This window comes from Oncorhynchus gorbuscha, unplaced genomic scaffold (assembly GCF_021184085.1).
Source record: "Oncorhynchus gorbuscha isolate QuinsamMale2020 ecotype Even-year unplaced genomic scaffold, OgorEven_v1.0 Un_scaffold_2031, whole genome shotgun sequence".
Classification (NCBI taxonomy): Eukaryota; Metazoa; Chordata; class Actinopteri; order Salmoniformes; family Salmonidae; genus Oncorhynchus; species Oncorhynchus gorbuscha.
The window spans coordinates 18,629-35,045 of record NW_025746643.1 but is presented as its reverse complement, the minus strand read 5'-3'; the positions used below and the strand labels follow the sequence as shown (position 1 = coordinate 35,045).

Below are 16,417 nucleotides of genomic sequence, written 5' to 3'. Positions count from 1 at the left end.
TGGCCAGTCCTATAGGAGATACTACACTATAACAAGGAGAGATGACCAGTCCTATAGGAGATACTACACTATAACAAGGAGAGATGGCCAGTCCTATAGGAGATACTACACTATAACAAGGAGAGATGGCCAGTCCTATAGGAGATACTACACTATAACAAGGAGAGATGGCCAGTCCTATAGGAGATACTACACTATAACAAGGAGAGATGGCCAGTCCTATAGGAGATACTACACTATAACAAGGAGAGATGGCCAGTCCTATAGGAGATACTACACTATAACAAGGAGAGATGGCCAGTCCTATAGGAGATACTACACTATAACAAGGAGAGATGGCCAGTCCTATAGGAGATACTACACTATAACAAGGAGAGATGGCCAGTCCTATAGGAGATACTACACTATAACATGGAGAGATGGCCAGTCCTATAGGAGATACTACACTATAACAAGGAGAGATGGCCAGTCCTATAGGAGATACTACACTATAACAAGGAGAGATGGCCAGTCCTATAGGAGATACTACACTATAACAAGGAGAGATGACCAGTCCTATAGGAGATACTACACTATAACAAGGAGAGATGACCAGTCCTATAGGAGATACTACACTATAACAAGGAGAGATGACCAGTCCTATAGGAGATACTACACTATAACAAGGAGAGATGACCAGTCCTATAGGAGATACTACACTATAACAAGGAGAGATGGCCAGTCCTATAGGAGATACTACACTATAACAAGGAGAGATGACCAGTCCTATAGGAGATACTACACTATAACAAGGAGAGATGACCAGTCCTATAGGAGATACTACACTATAACAAGGAGAGATGACCAGTCCTATAGGATATACTACACTATAACAAGGAGAGATGGCCAGTCCTATAGGAGATACTACACTATAACAAGGAGAGATGACCAGTCCTATAGGAGATACTACACTATAACAAGGAGAGATGGCCAGTCCTATAGGAGATACTACACTATAACAAGGAGAGATGGCCAGTCCTATAGGAGATACTACACTATAACAAGGAGAGATGACCAGTCCTATAGAAGATACTACACTATAACAAGGAGAGATGACCAGTCCTATAGGAGATACTACACTATAACAAGGAGAGATGACCAGTCCTATAGGAGATACTACACTATAACAAGGAGAGATGACCAGTCCTATAGGAGATACTACACTATAACAAGGAGAGATGACCAGTCCTATAGGAGATACTACACTATAACAAGGAGAGATGACCAGTCCTATAGGAGATACTACACTATAACAAGGAGAGATGGCCAGTCCTATAGGAGATACTACACTATAACAAGGAGAGATGACCAGTCCTATAGGAGATACTACACTATAACAAGGAGAGATGGCCAGTCCTATAGGAGATACTACACTATAACAAGGAGAGATGGCCAGTCCTATAGGAGATACTACAATATAACAAGGAGAGATGGCCAGTCCTATAGGAGATACTACTTGGCGCGGGTCTCAATAAACACTAACCTGTTTGACGTTGTAGCCTGTCTTGGCGCTGGTCTCAATAAACACTAACCTGTTTGACGTTGTAGCCTGTCTTGGCGCTGGTCTCAATAAACACTAACCTGTTTGATTTTGTAGCCTGTCTTGGCGCTGGTCTCAATAAACACTAACCTGTTTGACGTTGTAGCCTGTCTTGGCGCTGGTCTCAATAAACATGACGCTGAGCTCCTTGGCCCGCTGTTCTCCTTCTTCTATGGTGATCTGCCTGCGAGGGAGAAATATTAGGTTCAGTTATCAAACATCCTTATGCCATTAAATGACATAAAAGTGAGCTGGGTAAGGAGGTTTTCTACAGTAGAGACCTACTGGGTAAGGAGGTTTTCTACAGTAGAGACCCACTGGGTAAGGAGGTTTTCTACAGTAGAGACTCCCTGGGTAAGGAGGTTTTCTACAGTACAGACCCACTGGGTAAGAAGGTTTTCTACAGTAGAGAGACTGGGTAAGGAGGTTTTCTACAGTAGAGACCCACTGGGTAAGAAGGTTTTCTACAGTAGAGACAGACTGGGTAAGGAGGTTTTCTACAGTAGAGACCCACTGGGTAAGGAGGTTTTCTACAGTAGAGACCTACTGGGTAAGGAGGTTTTCCACAGTACAGACAGACTGGGTAAGGAGGTTTTCTACAGTAGAGACCTACTGGGTAAGGAGGTTTTCTACAGTAGAGACCCACTGGGTAAGGAGGTTTTCTACAGTAGAGACTCACTGGGTAAGGAGATTTTCTACAGTAGAGACTCACTGGTTAAGGAGGTTTTCTACAGTAGAGACTCACTGGGTAAGGAGGTTTTCTAAAGTACAGACCAACTGGGTAAGGAGATTTTCTACAGTGGAGACCCACTGGGTAAGGAGGTTTTCTACAGTAGAGACCCACTGGGTAAGGAGGTTTTCTACAGTAGAGACTCACTGGGTAAGGAGGTTTTCTACAGTAGATACCCACTGGGTAAAGAGGTCTTCTACAGTAGAGACCCACTGGGTAAGGAGGTTTTCTACAATCAATCAATCAATCAAATTTTATTTATATAGCCCTTCGTACATCAGCTGATATCTCAAAGTGCTGTACAGAAACCCAGCCTAAAACCCCAAACAGCAAACAATGCAGGTGTAGAAGCACGTAGAGTAGAGACCCACAGGGTAAGGAGGTTTTTTACAGTAGAGACCCACTGGGAACGGACGCCAGTATAATGTCTAAACCCTGTCCTACAGCCTGATCTAAACCCTGTCCTACAGCCTGATCTAAACCCTGTCCTACAGCCTGATCTAAACCCTGTCCTACAGCCTGATCTAAACCCTGTCCTACAGCCTGATCTAAACCCTGTCCTACAGCCTGATCTAAACCCTGTCCTACAGCCTGATCTTGTCCCTATCCTACAGCCTGATCCCTGTCCTACAGCCTGATCCCTGTCCTACAGCCTGATCTAATCCCTGTCCTACAGCCTGATCTAATCCCTGTCCTATAGTCTTCTCTAATCCCTGTCCAATAGTCTTCTCTAATCCCTGTCCTATAGTCTTCTCTAATCCCTGTCCAATAGTCTTCTCTAATCCCTGTCCTATAGTCTTCTCTAATCCCTGTCCTATAGTCTTCTCTAATCCCTGTCCTACAGCCTGATCTAATCCCTGTCCTATAGTCTTCTCTAATCCCTGTCCAATAGTCTTCTCTAATCCCTGTCCTATAGTCTTCTCTAATCCCTGTCCTATAGTCTTCTCTAATCCCTGTCCTATAGTCTTCTCTAATCCCTGTCCTACAGCCTGATCTAATCCCTGTCCTATAGTCTTCTCTAATCCCTGTCCTATAGTCTTCTCTAATCCCTGTCCCATAGCTTTTATCTGCCATTATGGCTGCCTTCCTTGAATGTTAATTGACTAATCCAGTCAGTCTAACTCAGGAAACTGCCTTGCACTTTATCTGCCTTCCCTCGATCAATTAGACACTGGTGAGCTTTCCAAATGGCACCCTATTCCCTATCTAGTGCACTACTTTCGACCAGGGTTTTGGTCAAAAGTAGTGCACTGTGTAAGTAATAGGGTTCTATTTGGGATTTAGCCTCTGGCTCTGAGATGTGAGCATGCCGGTGGGAATATCGGCTACAGCAGAAGCAGAGGTGTATCCTAACCTATCCTCCGCCAGCTCTGCCTGCCATGTTAACGACCCTGTAAACGCTATTATTACCGCGCCTGGTTTAAAGGTGCTGACCATCACTGTGAAGTTGGGTTCTGTCCACGTCCCAAATAACACCTTATTTCCTTTATAGTGCTTTACTGTACCCATGGGCCTCTGGTCAAATGTAGTGCACTGTAAAGGGAATAGAGAGCCATTTGGTCTCGTGTGGCTCAGTTGGTAGAGCACGGCACTTGCAACGCCAAGGTTATGGGTTCGATTCCCACAGGGGGACCAGTACGGAAAGATAGAAGAAAAATTAAATGCGTTCACTACTGTAAATCACTCTGGATAAGTGTGTCTGATAAATGATTTAAATGTATATAAAATACAATTTAAAAACAATAGAGATGTAGGATTTGTTTGTGGTGGTTTAGAACGGCTGTGACAGCGCCTCTACCTGGCAGTGGGTTCGTTGGACGGGATGCTGAGGGCACATCGAAAGGCAGTGAGACGGACTAACCCGAGGCAATACTACTCTCCGTCTCATGTTTTAATTAAATGTGGCTGAAGCATGAAACACACTAAGTAAAAAGCCTCGTTTCCACCCTGGTCCATAAATAAGACCCCTGAGCTTCTGAACCCCGCATGAAATGTAAGAGGATCCTGAACGGAAAACGCCACACACACACCTCTTATCTCCCAAGTCTGTTTTGTTGCCAACCAGCATGATAATGACATCACTTCCTCTCTCTGTTCTGACGTCGTCGATCCATTTGGACGTTTGCTGGAAGGAGTTCACATCTGTGGAGGAATAGCAGAAGCAAAATAGTATTTCAAGTGGATTTAAGTATTCACTCGTTTAATTTGCATATTATTCTCAGATATAAGATGATCAAAATGTTAACACGATTTCTATGTGGGTTTGGTAATATTCCTATCAATCCATTCCTATTGACCTTGACCCCCATTCCAGTTCAGAACGCAGGACTGTGTGTTCCTGGGTTCAAAGGTCGTACCATATTAAAGGGACTTGACAAGAAACACCCACTGCTCGTTCGCTTCAAGGTGAAAACATAAAAACAGCCTTCAGGGATTTAAATGTAACCTTTATTTAACTAGGCCAGTCAGTTAAGAACAATTTCTTATTTACAACGACGGCCTACAGGGGAACAGTGGGTTAACTGCCTTGTTCAGGGGCAGAACGGCAGATTTTTACCTCGTCAGCTCCGGGACTCGATCCAGCAACCTTTTGGTTACTGGTCTAAAGCTCGAACCACAAGGCTACCTGCCGCCATGATACGGAACCATGTTAGGGAGCCATGTTAGGGAGCCAGGAAGGGAATCATGTTAGGGAGCCATGTTAGGGAGCCATGAAGGGAGCCATGAAGGGAGCCAGGAAGAGAATCATGTTAGGGAGCCATGTTACGGAGCCATGAAGGGAGCCATGTTAGGGAGCCATGTTAGGGAGCCATGAAGGGAGCCATGTTAGGGAGCCATGTTAGGGAGCCATGAAGGGAGCCATGTTAGGGAGCCATGTTAGGGAGCCATGAAGGGAGCCATGTTAGGGAGCCATGTTAGGGAGCCATGTTAGGGAGCCATGTTAGGGAGCCATGAAGAGAGCCATGAAGGGAGCCATGAAGGGAGCCATGTTAGGGAGCCATGTTAGGGAGCCATGAAGGGAGCCATGTTAGGGAGCCATGTTAGGGAGCCATGTTAGGAGCCATGTTAGGGAACCATGTTAGGGAGCCATGTTAGGGAACCATGTTAGGGAGCCATGAAGGGGGCCATGTTAGGGAGCCATGAAAGGGAGCCATGTTAGGGAGCCATGTTAGGGAGCCATGTTAGGGAGCCATGTTAGGGAGCCATGAAAGGGAGCCATGTTAGGGAGCCATGTTAGGGAGCCATGTTAGGGAGCCAGGAAGGGAGCCAGGAAGGGAGCCATGTTAGGGAGCCAGGAAGGGAGCCATGTTAGGGAGCCATGAAGGGAGCCATGTTAGGAACCAGGAAGGGAGCCATGTTAGGGAGCCATGAAGGGAGCCATGTTAGGGAGCCATGTTAGGGAGCCATGAAGGGAGCCATGTTAGGGAGCCATGTTAGGAAGCCATGTTAGGGAGCCATGAAGGGAACCATGTTAGGGAGCCATGTTAGGGAGCAAGGAAGGGAATCATGTTAGGGAGCCATGTTAGGGAGCCATGTTAGGGAGCCATGAAGGGAGCCATGTTAGGGAGCCATGTTAGGGAGCCATGTTAGGGAGCCATGAAGGGAGCCAGGAAGGGAGCCATGTTAGGGAGCCAGGAAGGGAGCCAGGAAGGGAGCCATGTTAGGGAGCCAGGAAGGGAGCCATGTTAGGGAGCCATGAAGGGAGCCATGTTAGGGAGCCATGAAGGGAGCCATGTTAGGGAGCCATGTTAGGGAGCCATGAAGGGAGCCATGTTAGGGAGCCATGTTAGGAAGCCATGTTAGGGAGCCATGAAGGGAACCATGTTAGGGAGCAAGGAAGGGAATCATGTTAGGGAGCCATGTTAGGGAGCCATGTTAGGGAGCCATGAAGGGAGCCATGTTAGGGAGCCATGAAGGGAACCATGTTAGGGAGCAAGGAAGGGAATCATGTTAGGGAGCCATGTTAGGGAGCCATGTTAGGGAGCCATGAAGGGAGCCATGTTAGGGAGCCATGTTAGGGAGCCATGTTAGGGAGCCATGTTAGGGAGCCATGAAGGGAGCCAGGAAGGGAGCCATGTTAGGGAGCCAGGAAGGGAGCCAGGAAGGGAGCCATGAAGGGAGCCATGTTAGGGAGCCATGAAGGGAGCCATGTTAGGGAGCCAGGAAGGGAGCCATGTTAGGGAGCCATGAAGGGAGCCATGTTAGGGAGCCAAGAAGGGAGCCATGAAAGGGAGCCATGTTAGGGAGCCATGTTAGGAAGCCATGTTAGGGAGCCATGAAGGGAACCATGTTAGGGAGCCATGTTAGGGAGCAAGGAAGGGAATCATGTTAGGGAGCCATGTTAGGGAGCCATGTTAGGGAGCCATGTTAGGGAGCCATGAAGGGAGCCATGAAGGGAGCCATGTTAGGGAGCCATGTTAGGGAGCCATGTTAGGGAGCCATGTTAGGGAGCCAGGAAGGGAGCCATGTTAGGGAGCCATGTTAGGGAGCCATGTTAGGGAGCCATGTTAGGGAGCCATGAAGGGAGCCATGTTAGGGAGCCATGTTGGGGAGCCATGTTAGGGAGCCATGTTAGGGAGCCATGTTAGGGAGCCATGAAGGGAGCCGTGTTAGGGAGCCATGAAAGGGAGCCATGAAGGGAGCCATGTAGGGAGCCATGAAGGGAGCCATGTTAGGGAGCCATGTTAGGGAACCATGTTAGGGAACCATGTTAGGGAGCCATGAAGGGAGCCATGTTAGGGAGCCATGTTAGGGAGCCATGTTAGGGAGCCATGTTAGGGAGCCATGAAGGGAGCCATGTTAGGGAGCCATGTTAGGAAGCCATGTTAGGGAGCCATGAAGGGAGCCATGAAAGGGAACCATGTTAGGGAGCCATGTTAGGGAACCATGTTAGGGAGCCATGAAGGGAGCCATGTTAGGGAGCCATGTTAGGGAGCCATGTTAGGGAGCCATGTTAGGGAGCCATGTTAGGGAGCCATGTTAGGGAGCCATGTTAGGGAGCCATGTTAGGGAGCCATGAAGGGAGCCATGAAGGGAGCCATGTTAGGGAGCCATGAAGGGAGCCGTGTTAGGGAGCCATGAAAGGGAGCCATGAAGGGAGCCATGTAGGGAGCCATGAAGGGAGCCATGTTAGGGAGCCATGTTAGGGAACCATTTTAGGGAGCCATGAAGGGAGCCATGTTAGGGAGCCATGTTAGGGAGCCATGTTAGGGAGCCATGTTAGGGAGCCATGAAGGGAGCCATGTTAGGGAGCCATGTTAGGAAGCCATGTTAGGAAGCCATGTTAGGGAGCCATGAAGGGAGCCATGAAAGGGAACCATGTTAGGGAGCCATGTTAGGGAACCATGTTAGGGAGCCATGAAGGGAGCCATGTTAGGGAGCCATGTTAGGGAGCCATGTTAGGGAGCCATGTTAGGGAGCCATGTTAGGGAGCCATGTTAGGGAGCCATGTTAGGGAGCCATGTTAGGGAGCCATGAAGGGAGCCATGAAGGGAGCCATGTTAGGGAGCCATGTTAGGGAGCCATGTTAGGGAGCCATGTTAGGGAGCCATGAAGGGAGCCATGTTAGGGAGCCATGAAAGGGAGCCAAGAAGGGAACCATGTTAGGGAGCCATGTTAGGGAGCCATGTTAGGGAGCCATGAAGGGAGCCATGAAGGGAATCATGTTAGGGAGCCATGTTAGGGAGCCATGTTAGGGAGCCATGTTAGGGAGCCATGTAGGGAGCCATGTTGGGGAGCCATGTTAGGGAGCCATGTTAGGGAGCCATGTTAGGGAGCCATGAAGGGAGTGTGTGTGCGTGCGAGTGATCCCCACTCACTTGTAATATCATAAACCACCACAGCCACAGTAGAATCTCGTATGTAGGAGGGTATGAGGCTCCTGAAGCGCTCCTGTCCTGCCGTGTCCCACAGCTGCAACCTCACCTGGGGATCAGAGAGACACACCTGGGGATCAGAGAGACACCTGGGGATCAGAGAGACACACGTGGGGATCAGAGAGACACCTGGGGATCAGAGAGACACCCGGGGATCAGAGACACACCTGGGGATCAGAGACACACCTGGGGATCAGAGAGACACCTGGGGATCAGAGAGACACTTGGGGATCAGAGAAATCTGGGGATCAGAGAGAAATCTGGGGATCAGAGACACACCTGGGGATCAGAGAGACACATCTGGGGATCAGAGAGACACACCTGGGGATCAGAGAGACACACCTGGGGATCAGAGAGACACACCTGGGGATCAGAGAGACACACCTGGGGATCAGAGACACACCTGGGGATCAGAGAGACACACCTGGGGATCAGAGAGACACACCTGGGGATCAGAGAGACACAGCTGAGCACGATCAGAGACACACCTGGGGATCAGAGAGACACACCTGAGGATCAGAGAGACACAGCTGAGCACTATCAGAGACACACCTGGGGATCAGAGAGACACACCTGAGGATCAGAGAGACACAGCTGAGCACTATCAGAGACACACCTGGGGATCAGAGAGACACACCTGGGGATCAGAGAGACACACCTGGGGATCAGAGAGACACACCTGGGGATCAGAGAGACACACCTGGGGATCAGAGAGACACAGCTGACCACTGTCAGATTACTCACCATGTCCACACTGGCGTATTGTACATCACTGGAACGCATATAGTGTACACACACGCACACACACAATGTGCATACACACACACACACAATGTGCATACACACACACACACACAATGTGCATACACACACACACACACACACACACACACACACACACACAATGTGCATACACACACACACACACACACACACACACACACACACACACACACACACACACACACACACACACACACACACACACACACACACACACACACACACACACACACACACACACACACACACACACACACACACACACACACACACACACACACAGGCAACCAATGTACGTACACACACACACACACACACACACAGGCAACCAATGTACGTACACACACACACACACACACACAGGCAACCAATGTACGTACACACACACACACACACACACACACACACACACACACACACACAGGTAGTAGGTACCAACACAAAGTATATTAACATAAACTCACGCCCCTGTATCCCCATTGACACCTTCTCGATGTCAGGGTATGTAAAATACGTGCCAAGATTCAGCGCAGACAGACATACACACGTTACATTGAATATATTTACATTTCTTATACCGTGGAACATGACATCAATGTCAGGCCTACTTCAATTGATGTGTGTGTGTGTGTGTGTGTGTGTGTGTGTGTGTGTGTGTGTGTGTGTGTGTGTGTGTGTGTGTGTGTGTGTGTGTGTGTGTGTGTGTGTGTGTGTGTGTGTGTGTGTGTGTGTGTGTGTGTGTGTGGACCAATCACTGTATAACTTTAGGGTTTTAAGACCCACAAACTGTGGTCTGCATCCCAAACGGCATCCTATTCCCTATGTAGTGCACTACTGAGCCCTATGGGGAATAGGGTGCCATTTGGGACACCTAAACTCATCAACAAAAAAACAAACATCCCTTCTTCAGTACCCAGTCTTTCAAAGATAATTCATAAAAATCCAAATAACTTCACAGATCTTCATTGCAAAAGGGTTTTAACACTGTTTCCCATGCTTGTTCAATGAACCATAAACAATTAATGAACATGCACCTTTGGAACGGTCGTTAAGACACTAACAGCTTACAGACAGTAGGCAATTAAGGTCACAGTTATGAAAACGTAGGACACTAAAGAGGCCTTTCTACTGACTCTGAAAAACACCAAAAGAAAGATGCCCAGGGTCCCTGCTCATCTGCGTGAACGTGCCTTAGGCATGCTGCAAGGAGGCATGAGGACTGCAGGTGTGGCCAGGGCAATAAATTGCAATGTCCGTACTTTGAGACGCCTAAGACAGCGCTACAGAAAGACAGGACGGACAGCTGATCGTCCTCGCAGTGGCAGACCATGTGTAACAACACCTGCACAGGATTAGTACATCCGAACATCACACCTGCGGGACAGGTACAGGATGGCAACAACAACTGCCCGAGTTACACCAGGAACGCACAATAGCTCCATCAGTGCTCAGACTGTCTGCCATAGGCTGAGTGAGGCTGGACTGAGGGCTTGTAGGCCTGTTGTAAGGCAGGTTCTCACCAGACATCTCCGGCAACAACGTCACCTATGGGCACAAAGTCAATGTCGCTGGACCAGACAGGACTGGCAAAACGTGCTCTTCTCTGACGAGTCGCGGTTTTGTCTCACCAGGGGTGATGGTCAGATTCACGTTTATAGTGGAAGGAATGAGTGTTACACCGAGGCCTGTACTCTGGAGCGGGATCGATTTGGAGGTGGAGGGTCCGTCATGGTCTGGCGCAGTGTGTCACAGCATCATCGGACTGAGCTTGTTGTCATTGCAGGCAATCTCAACGCAGTACGTTACAGGGAAGACATCCTCCTCTCTCATGTGGTACCCTTCCTGCAGGCTCATCCTGACATGACCCTCCAGCATGACAAAACCACCAGCCCTACTGCTCATTCTGTGCATGATTTCCTGCAAGACAGGAATGTCAGTGTTCTGCCATGGCCAGCGAAGAGCCCGGATCTCAATCCCAATGAGCACGTCTGGGACCTGTTGGATTGAAGGGTGAGGGCTAGGGCCATTCCCCCCAGAAATGTCTGGGAACAGCAAGAACTGGCAAATCTGGTGCAGTCCATGAGGAGGAGATGCACTGAAGTACTTAATGCAGCTGGTGGCCACACCAGATACTGACTGTTACTTTTGATTTTGACCACTCCTTTGTTCAGGGACACATTATTCCATTTCTGTTAGTCACATGTCTGTGGAACTTGTTCAGTTAATGTCTAAGTTGTTGAATCTTGTTATGTTCATAAAAATATTAACACATGTTAAGTTTGCTGAAAATAAACACACCTGTATATCCAGCACACCTGTAGATCTAACACACCTGTATATCTAATACACCTGTATATCTAGCACACTTTTATATCTAGCACACCTTTATATCTAACACACCTGTATATCTAACACACTTGTATATCTAACACACTTGTATATGTAATACACCTGTATATCTAATACACCTGTATATCTAATACACCTGTAAATCTAACACACCTGTATATCTAACACACCTGTATATCTAACACACCTGTACATCTAATACACCTGTATATCTAACACACCTGTATATCTAACACACCTGTATATCTAACACACCTGTATATCTAACACACCTGTATATCTAACACACCTGTATATCTAACACACCTGTATATCTAACACACCTGTATATCTAACACACCTGTATATCTAACACACCTGTACATCTAACACACCTGTATATCTAGCACACCTTTATATCTAACACACCTGTACATCTAACACACCTGTACATCTAACACACCTGTACATCTAACACACCTGTACATCTAACACACCTGTATATCTAACACACATGTACATCTAACACACCTGTATATCTAACACACCTGTATATCTAGCACACCTGTATATCTAACACACCTGTAAATCTAACACACCTGTATATCTAACAGACCTTTAAATCTAACACACCTGTATATCTAACACTGAGGTGACGTTTGATACACCTGTATATCTAACACACCTGTATATCTAACAGACCTGTATATCTAACACACCTGTATATCTAACACACCTGTATATCTAACACACCTGTACATCTAACACACCTGTACATCTAACACACCTGTATATCTAACACACCTGTATATCTAACACACCTGTATATCTAACACACCTGTACATCTAACACACCTGTACATCTAACACACCTGTATATCTAACACACCTGTATATCTAACACACCTGTACATCTAACACACCTGTACATCTAACACACCTGTATATCTAACACACCTGTATATCTAACACACCTGTATATCTAACACACCTGTATATCTAACACACCTGTACATCTAACACACCTGTACATCTAACACACCTGTATATCTAACACACATGTATATCTAACACACCTGTACATCTAACACACCTGTACATCTAACACACCTGTATATCTAGCACACCTGTAAATCTAACACACCTGTATATCTAACAGACCTTTAAATCTAACACACCTGTATATCTAACACTGAGGTGACGTTTGACACACCTGTATATCTAACACTGAGGTGACATTTGACACACCTGTATATCTAACACACCTGTATATCTAACACTGAGGTGACGTTTGACACACCTGTATATCTAACACACCTGTATATCTAACACTGAGGTGACGTTTGACACACCTGTATATCTAACACACCTGTATATCTAACACACCTGTATATCTAACACTGAGGTGACGTTTGACACACCTGTATATCTAACACACCTGTATATCTAACACACCTGTATATCTAACACTGAGATGACGTTGAACACACCTGTATATCTAACACTGAGGTGAAGTTTGACACACCTGTATATCTAACACACCTGTATATCTAACACTGAGGTGACGTTTGACACACCTGTATATCTAACACTGAGATGACGTTGAACACACCTGTATATCTAACACTGAGGTGACATTTGACACACCTGTATATCTAACACACCTGTATATCTAACACTGAGGTGACGTTTGACACACCTGTATATCTAACACACCTGTATATCTAACACTGAGGTGACGTTTGACACACCTGTATATCTAACACACCTGTATATCTAACACACCTGTATATCTAACACTGAGGTGACGTTTGACACACCTGTATATCTAACACTGAGGTGACGTTTGACACACCTGTATATCTAACACACCTGTATATCTAACACTGGGGTGACGTTTGACACACCTGTATATCTAACACTGAGGTGACGTTTGACACACCTGTATATCTAACACACCTGTATATCTAACACACCTGTATATCTAACACACCTGTATATCTAACACACCTGTATATCTAACACACCTGTATATCTAACACACCTGTACATCTAACACACCTGTACATCTAACACACCTGTATATCTAACACTGAGGTGACGTTTGACACACCTGTATATCTAACACACCTGTATATCTAACACACCTGTATATCTAACACTGAGATGACGTTGAACACACCTGTATATCTAACACTGAGGTGACGTTTGACACACCTGTATATCTAACACACCTGTATATCTAACACTGAGGTGACGTTTGACACACCTGTATATCTAACACTGAGATGACGTTGAACACACCTGTATATCTAACACTGAGGTGACATTTGACACACCTGTATATCTAACACACCTGTATATCTAACACTGAGGTGACGTTTGACACACCTGTATATCTAACACACCTGTATATCTAACACACCTGTATATCTAACACTGAGGTGACGTTTGACACACCTGTATATCTAACACTGAGGTGACGTTTGACACACCTGTATATCTAACACTGAGGTGACGTTTGACACACCTGTATATCTAACACACCTGTATATCTAACACTGGGGTGACGTTTGACACACCTGTATATCTAACACTGAGGTGACGTTTGACACACCTGTATATCTAACACACCTGTATATCTAACACACCTGTATATCTAACACACCTGTATATCTAACACACCTGTATATCTAACACACCTGTATATCTAACACACCTGTATATCTAACACACCTGTATATCTAACACACCTGTACATCTAACACACCTGTACATCTAACACACCTGTATATCTAACACTGAGGTGACGTTTGACACACCTGTATATCTAACACACCTGTATATCTAACACACCTGTATATCTAACACACCTGTATATCTAACACACCTGTATATCTAACACACCTGTATATCTAACACACCTGTATATCTAACACACCTGTATATCTAACACACCTGTACATCTAACACACCTGTATATCTAACACACCTGTACATCTAACACACCTGTACATCTAACACACCTGTATATCTAACACTGAGGTGACGTTTGACACACCTGTATATCTAACACACCTGTATATCTAACACACCTGTATATCTAACACTGAGGTGACGTTTGACACACCTGTATATCTAACACACCTGTATATCTAACACACCTGTATATCTAACACACCTGTACATCTAACACACCTGTACATCTAACACACCTGTATATCTAACAGACCTGTATATCTAACACACCTGTACATCTAACACACCTGTATATCTAACACACCTGTATATCTAACACACCTGTACATCTAACACACCTGTATATCTAACACACCTGTACATCTAACACACCTGTACATCTAACACACCTGTACATCTAACACACCTGTACATCTAACACACCTGTACATCTAACACACCTGTATATCTAACACACCTGTACATCTAACAAACCTGTATATCTAACACACCTGTACATCTAACACACCTGTACATCTAACACACCTGTACATCTAACACACCTGTATATCTAACACACCTGTATATCTAACACACCTGTATATCTAACACACCTGTACATCTAACACACCTGTATATCTAACACACATGTATATCTAACACACCTGTACATCTAACACACCTGTATATCTAGCACACCTGTAAATCTAACACATCTGTATATCTAACAGACCTTTAAATCTAACACACCTGTATATCTAACACTGAGATGACGTTGAACACACCTGTATATCTAACACTGAGGTGACGTTTGACACACCTGTATATCTAACACACCTGTATATCTAACACTGAGGTGACGTTTGACACACCTGTATATCTAACACACCTGTATATCTAACACTGAGATGACGTTTGACACACCTGTATATCTAACACTGAGGTGATGTTTGACACACCTGTATATCTAACACACCTGTATATCTAACACTGAGGTGACGTTTGACACACCTGTATATCTAACACTGAGGTGATGTTTGACACACCTGTATATCTAACACACCTGTATATCTAACACACCTGTATATCTAACACTGAGGTGACGTTTGACACACCTGTATATCTAACACACCTGTATATCTAACACACCTGTATATCTAACACTGAGGTGACGTTTGACACACCTGTATATCTAACACTGAGGTGATGTTTGACACACCTGTATATCTAACACACCTGTATATCTAACACTGAGGTGACGTTTGACACACCTGTATATCTAACACACCTGTATATCTAACACTGAGGTGACGTTTGACACACCTGTATATCTAACACTGAGGTGACGTTTGACACACCTGTATATCTAACACACCTGTATATCTAACACTGAGGTGACGTTTGACACACCTGTATATCTAACACACCTGTATATCTAACACTGAGGTGACGTTTGACACACCTGTATATCTAACACGCCTGTATATCTAACACTGAGGTGACGTTTGACACACCTGTATATCTAACACACCTGTATATCTAACACTGAGGTGACGTTTGACACACCTGTATATCTAACACTGAGGTGATGTTTGACACACCTGTATATCTAACACACCTGTATATCTAACACTGAGGTGACGTTTGACACACCTGTATATCTAACACTGAGGTGATGTTTGACACACCTGTATGTCTAACACACCTGTATATCTAACACACCTGTATATCTAACACTGGGGTGACGTTTGACACACCTGTATATCTAACACACCTGTATATCTAACACACCTCTATATCTAACACTGGGGTGACGTTTGACACACCTGTATATCTAACACTGAGGTGACGTTTGACACACCTGTATATCTAACACTGGGGTGACGTTTGATACACCTGTATATCTAACACTGGGGTGACGTTTGATACACCTGTATATCTAACACTGAGGTGACATTTGATACACCTGTATATCTAACACTGAGGTGACGTTTGATACACCTGTATATCTAACACTGAGGTGACGTTTGACACACCTGTATATCTAACACACCTGTATATCTAACACTGGGGTGACGTTTGATACACCTGTATATCTAACACTGGGGTGACGTTTGACACACCTGTATATCTAACACTGAGGTGACGTTTGATACACCTGTA

General features: G+C 45.5%; 1 protein-coding gene across 1 annotated transcript in view; it reads right to left on the bottom strand.

Moving 5' to 3' along the window:
- Window positions 1-16,417, bottom strand: part of LOC124024841 (ras-related protein Rab-6B-like) — a gene marked incomplete at its 5' end in the record, with an annotated part of 68,379 nt that overhangs the window by 48,793 nt on the left and 3,169 nt on the right. Inside the window, 3 exons of the mRNA XM_046338609.1 lie at window positions 1,670-1,763; window positions 4,340-4,451; window positions 8,129-8,234. Of these exons, the coding sequence (XP_046194565.1) occupies window positions 1,670-1,763; window positions 4,340-4,451; window positions 8,129-8,234 (312 nt within the window). The remainder of the gene's footprint in view (window positions 1-1,669; window positions 1,764-4,339; window positions 4,452-8,128; window positions 8,235-16,417) is intronic.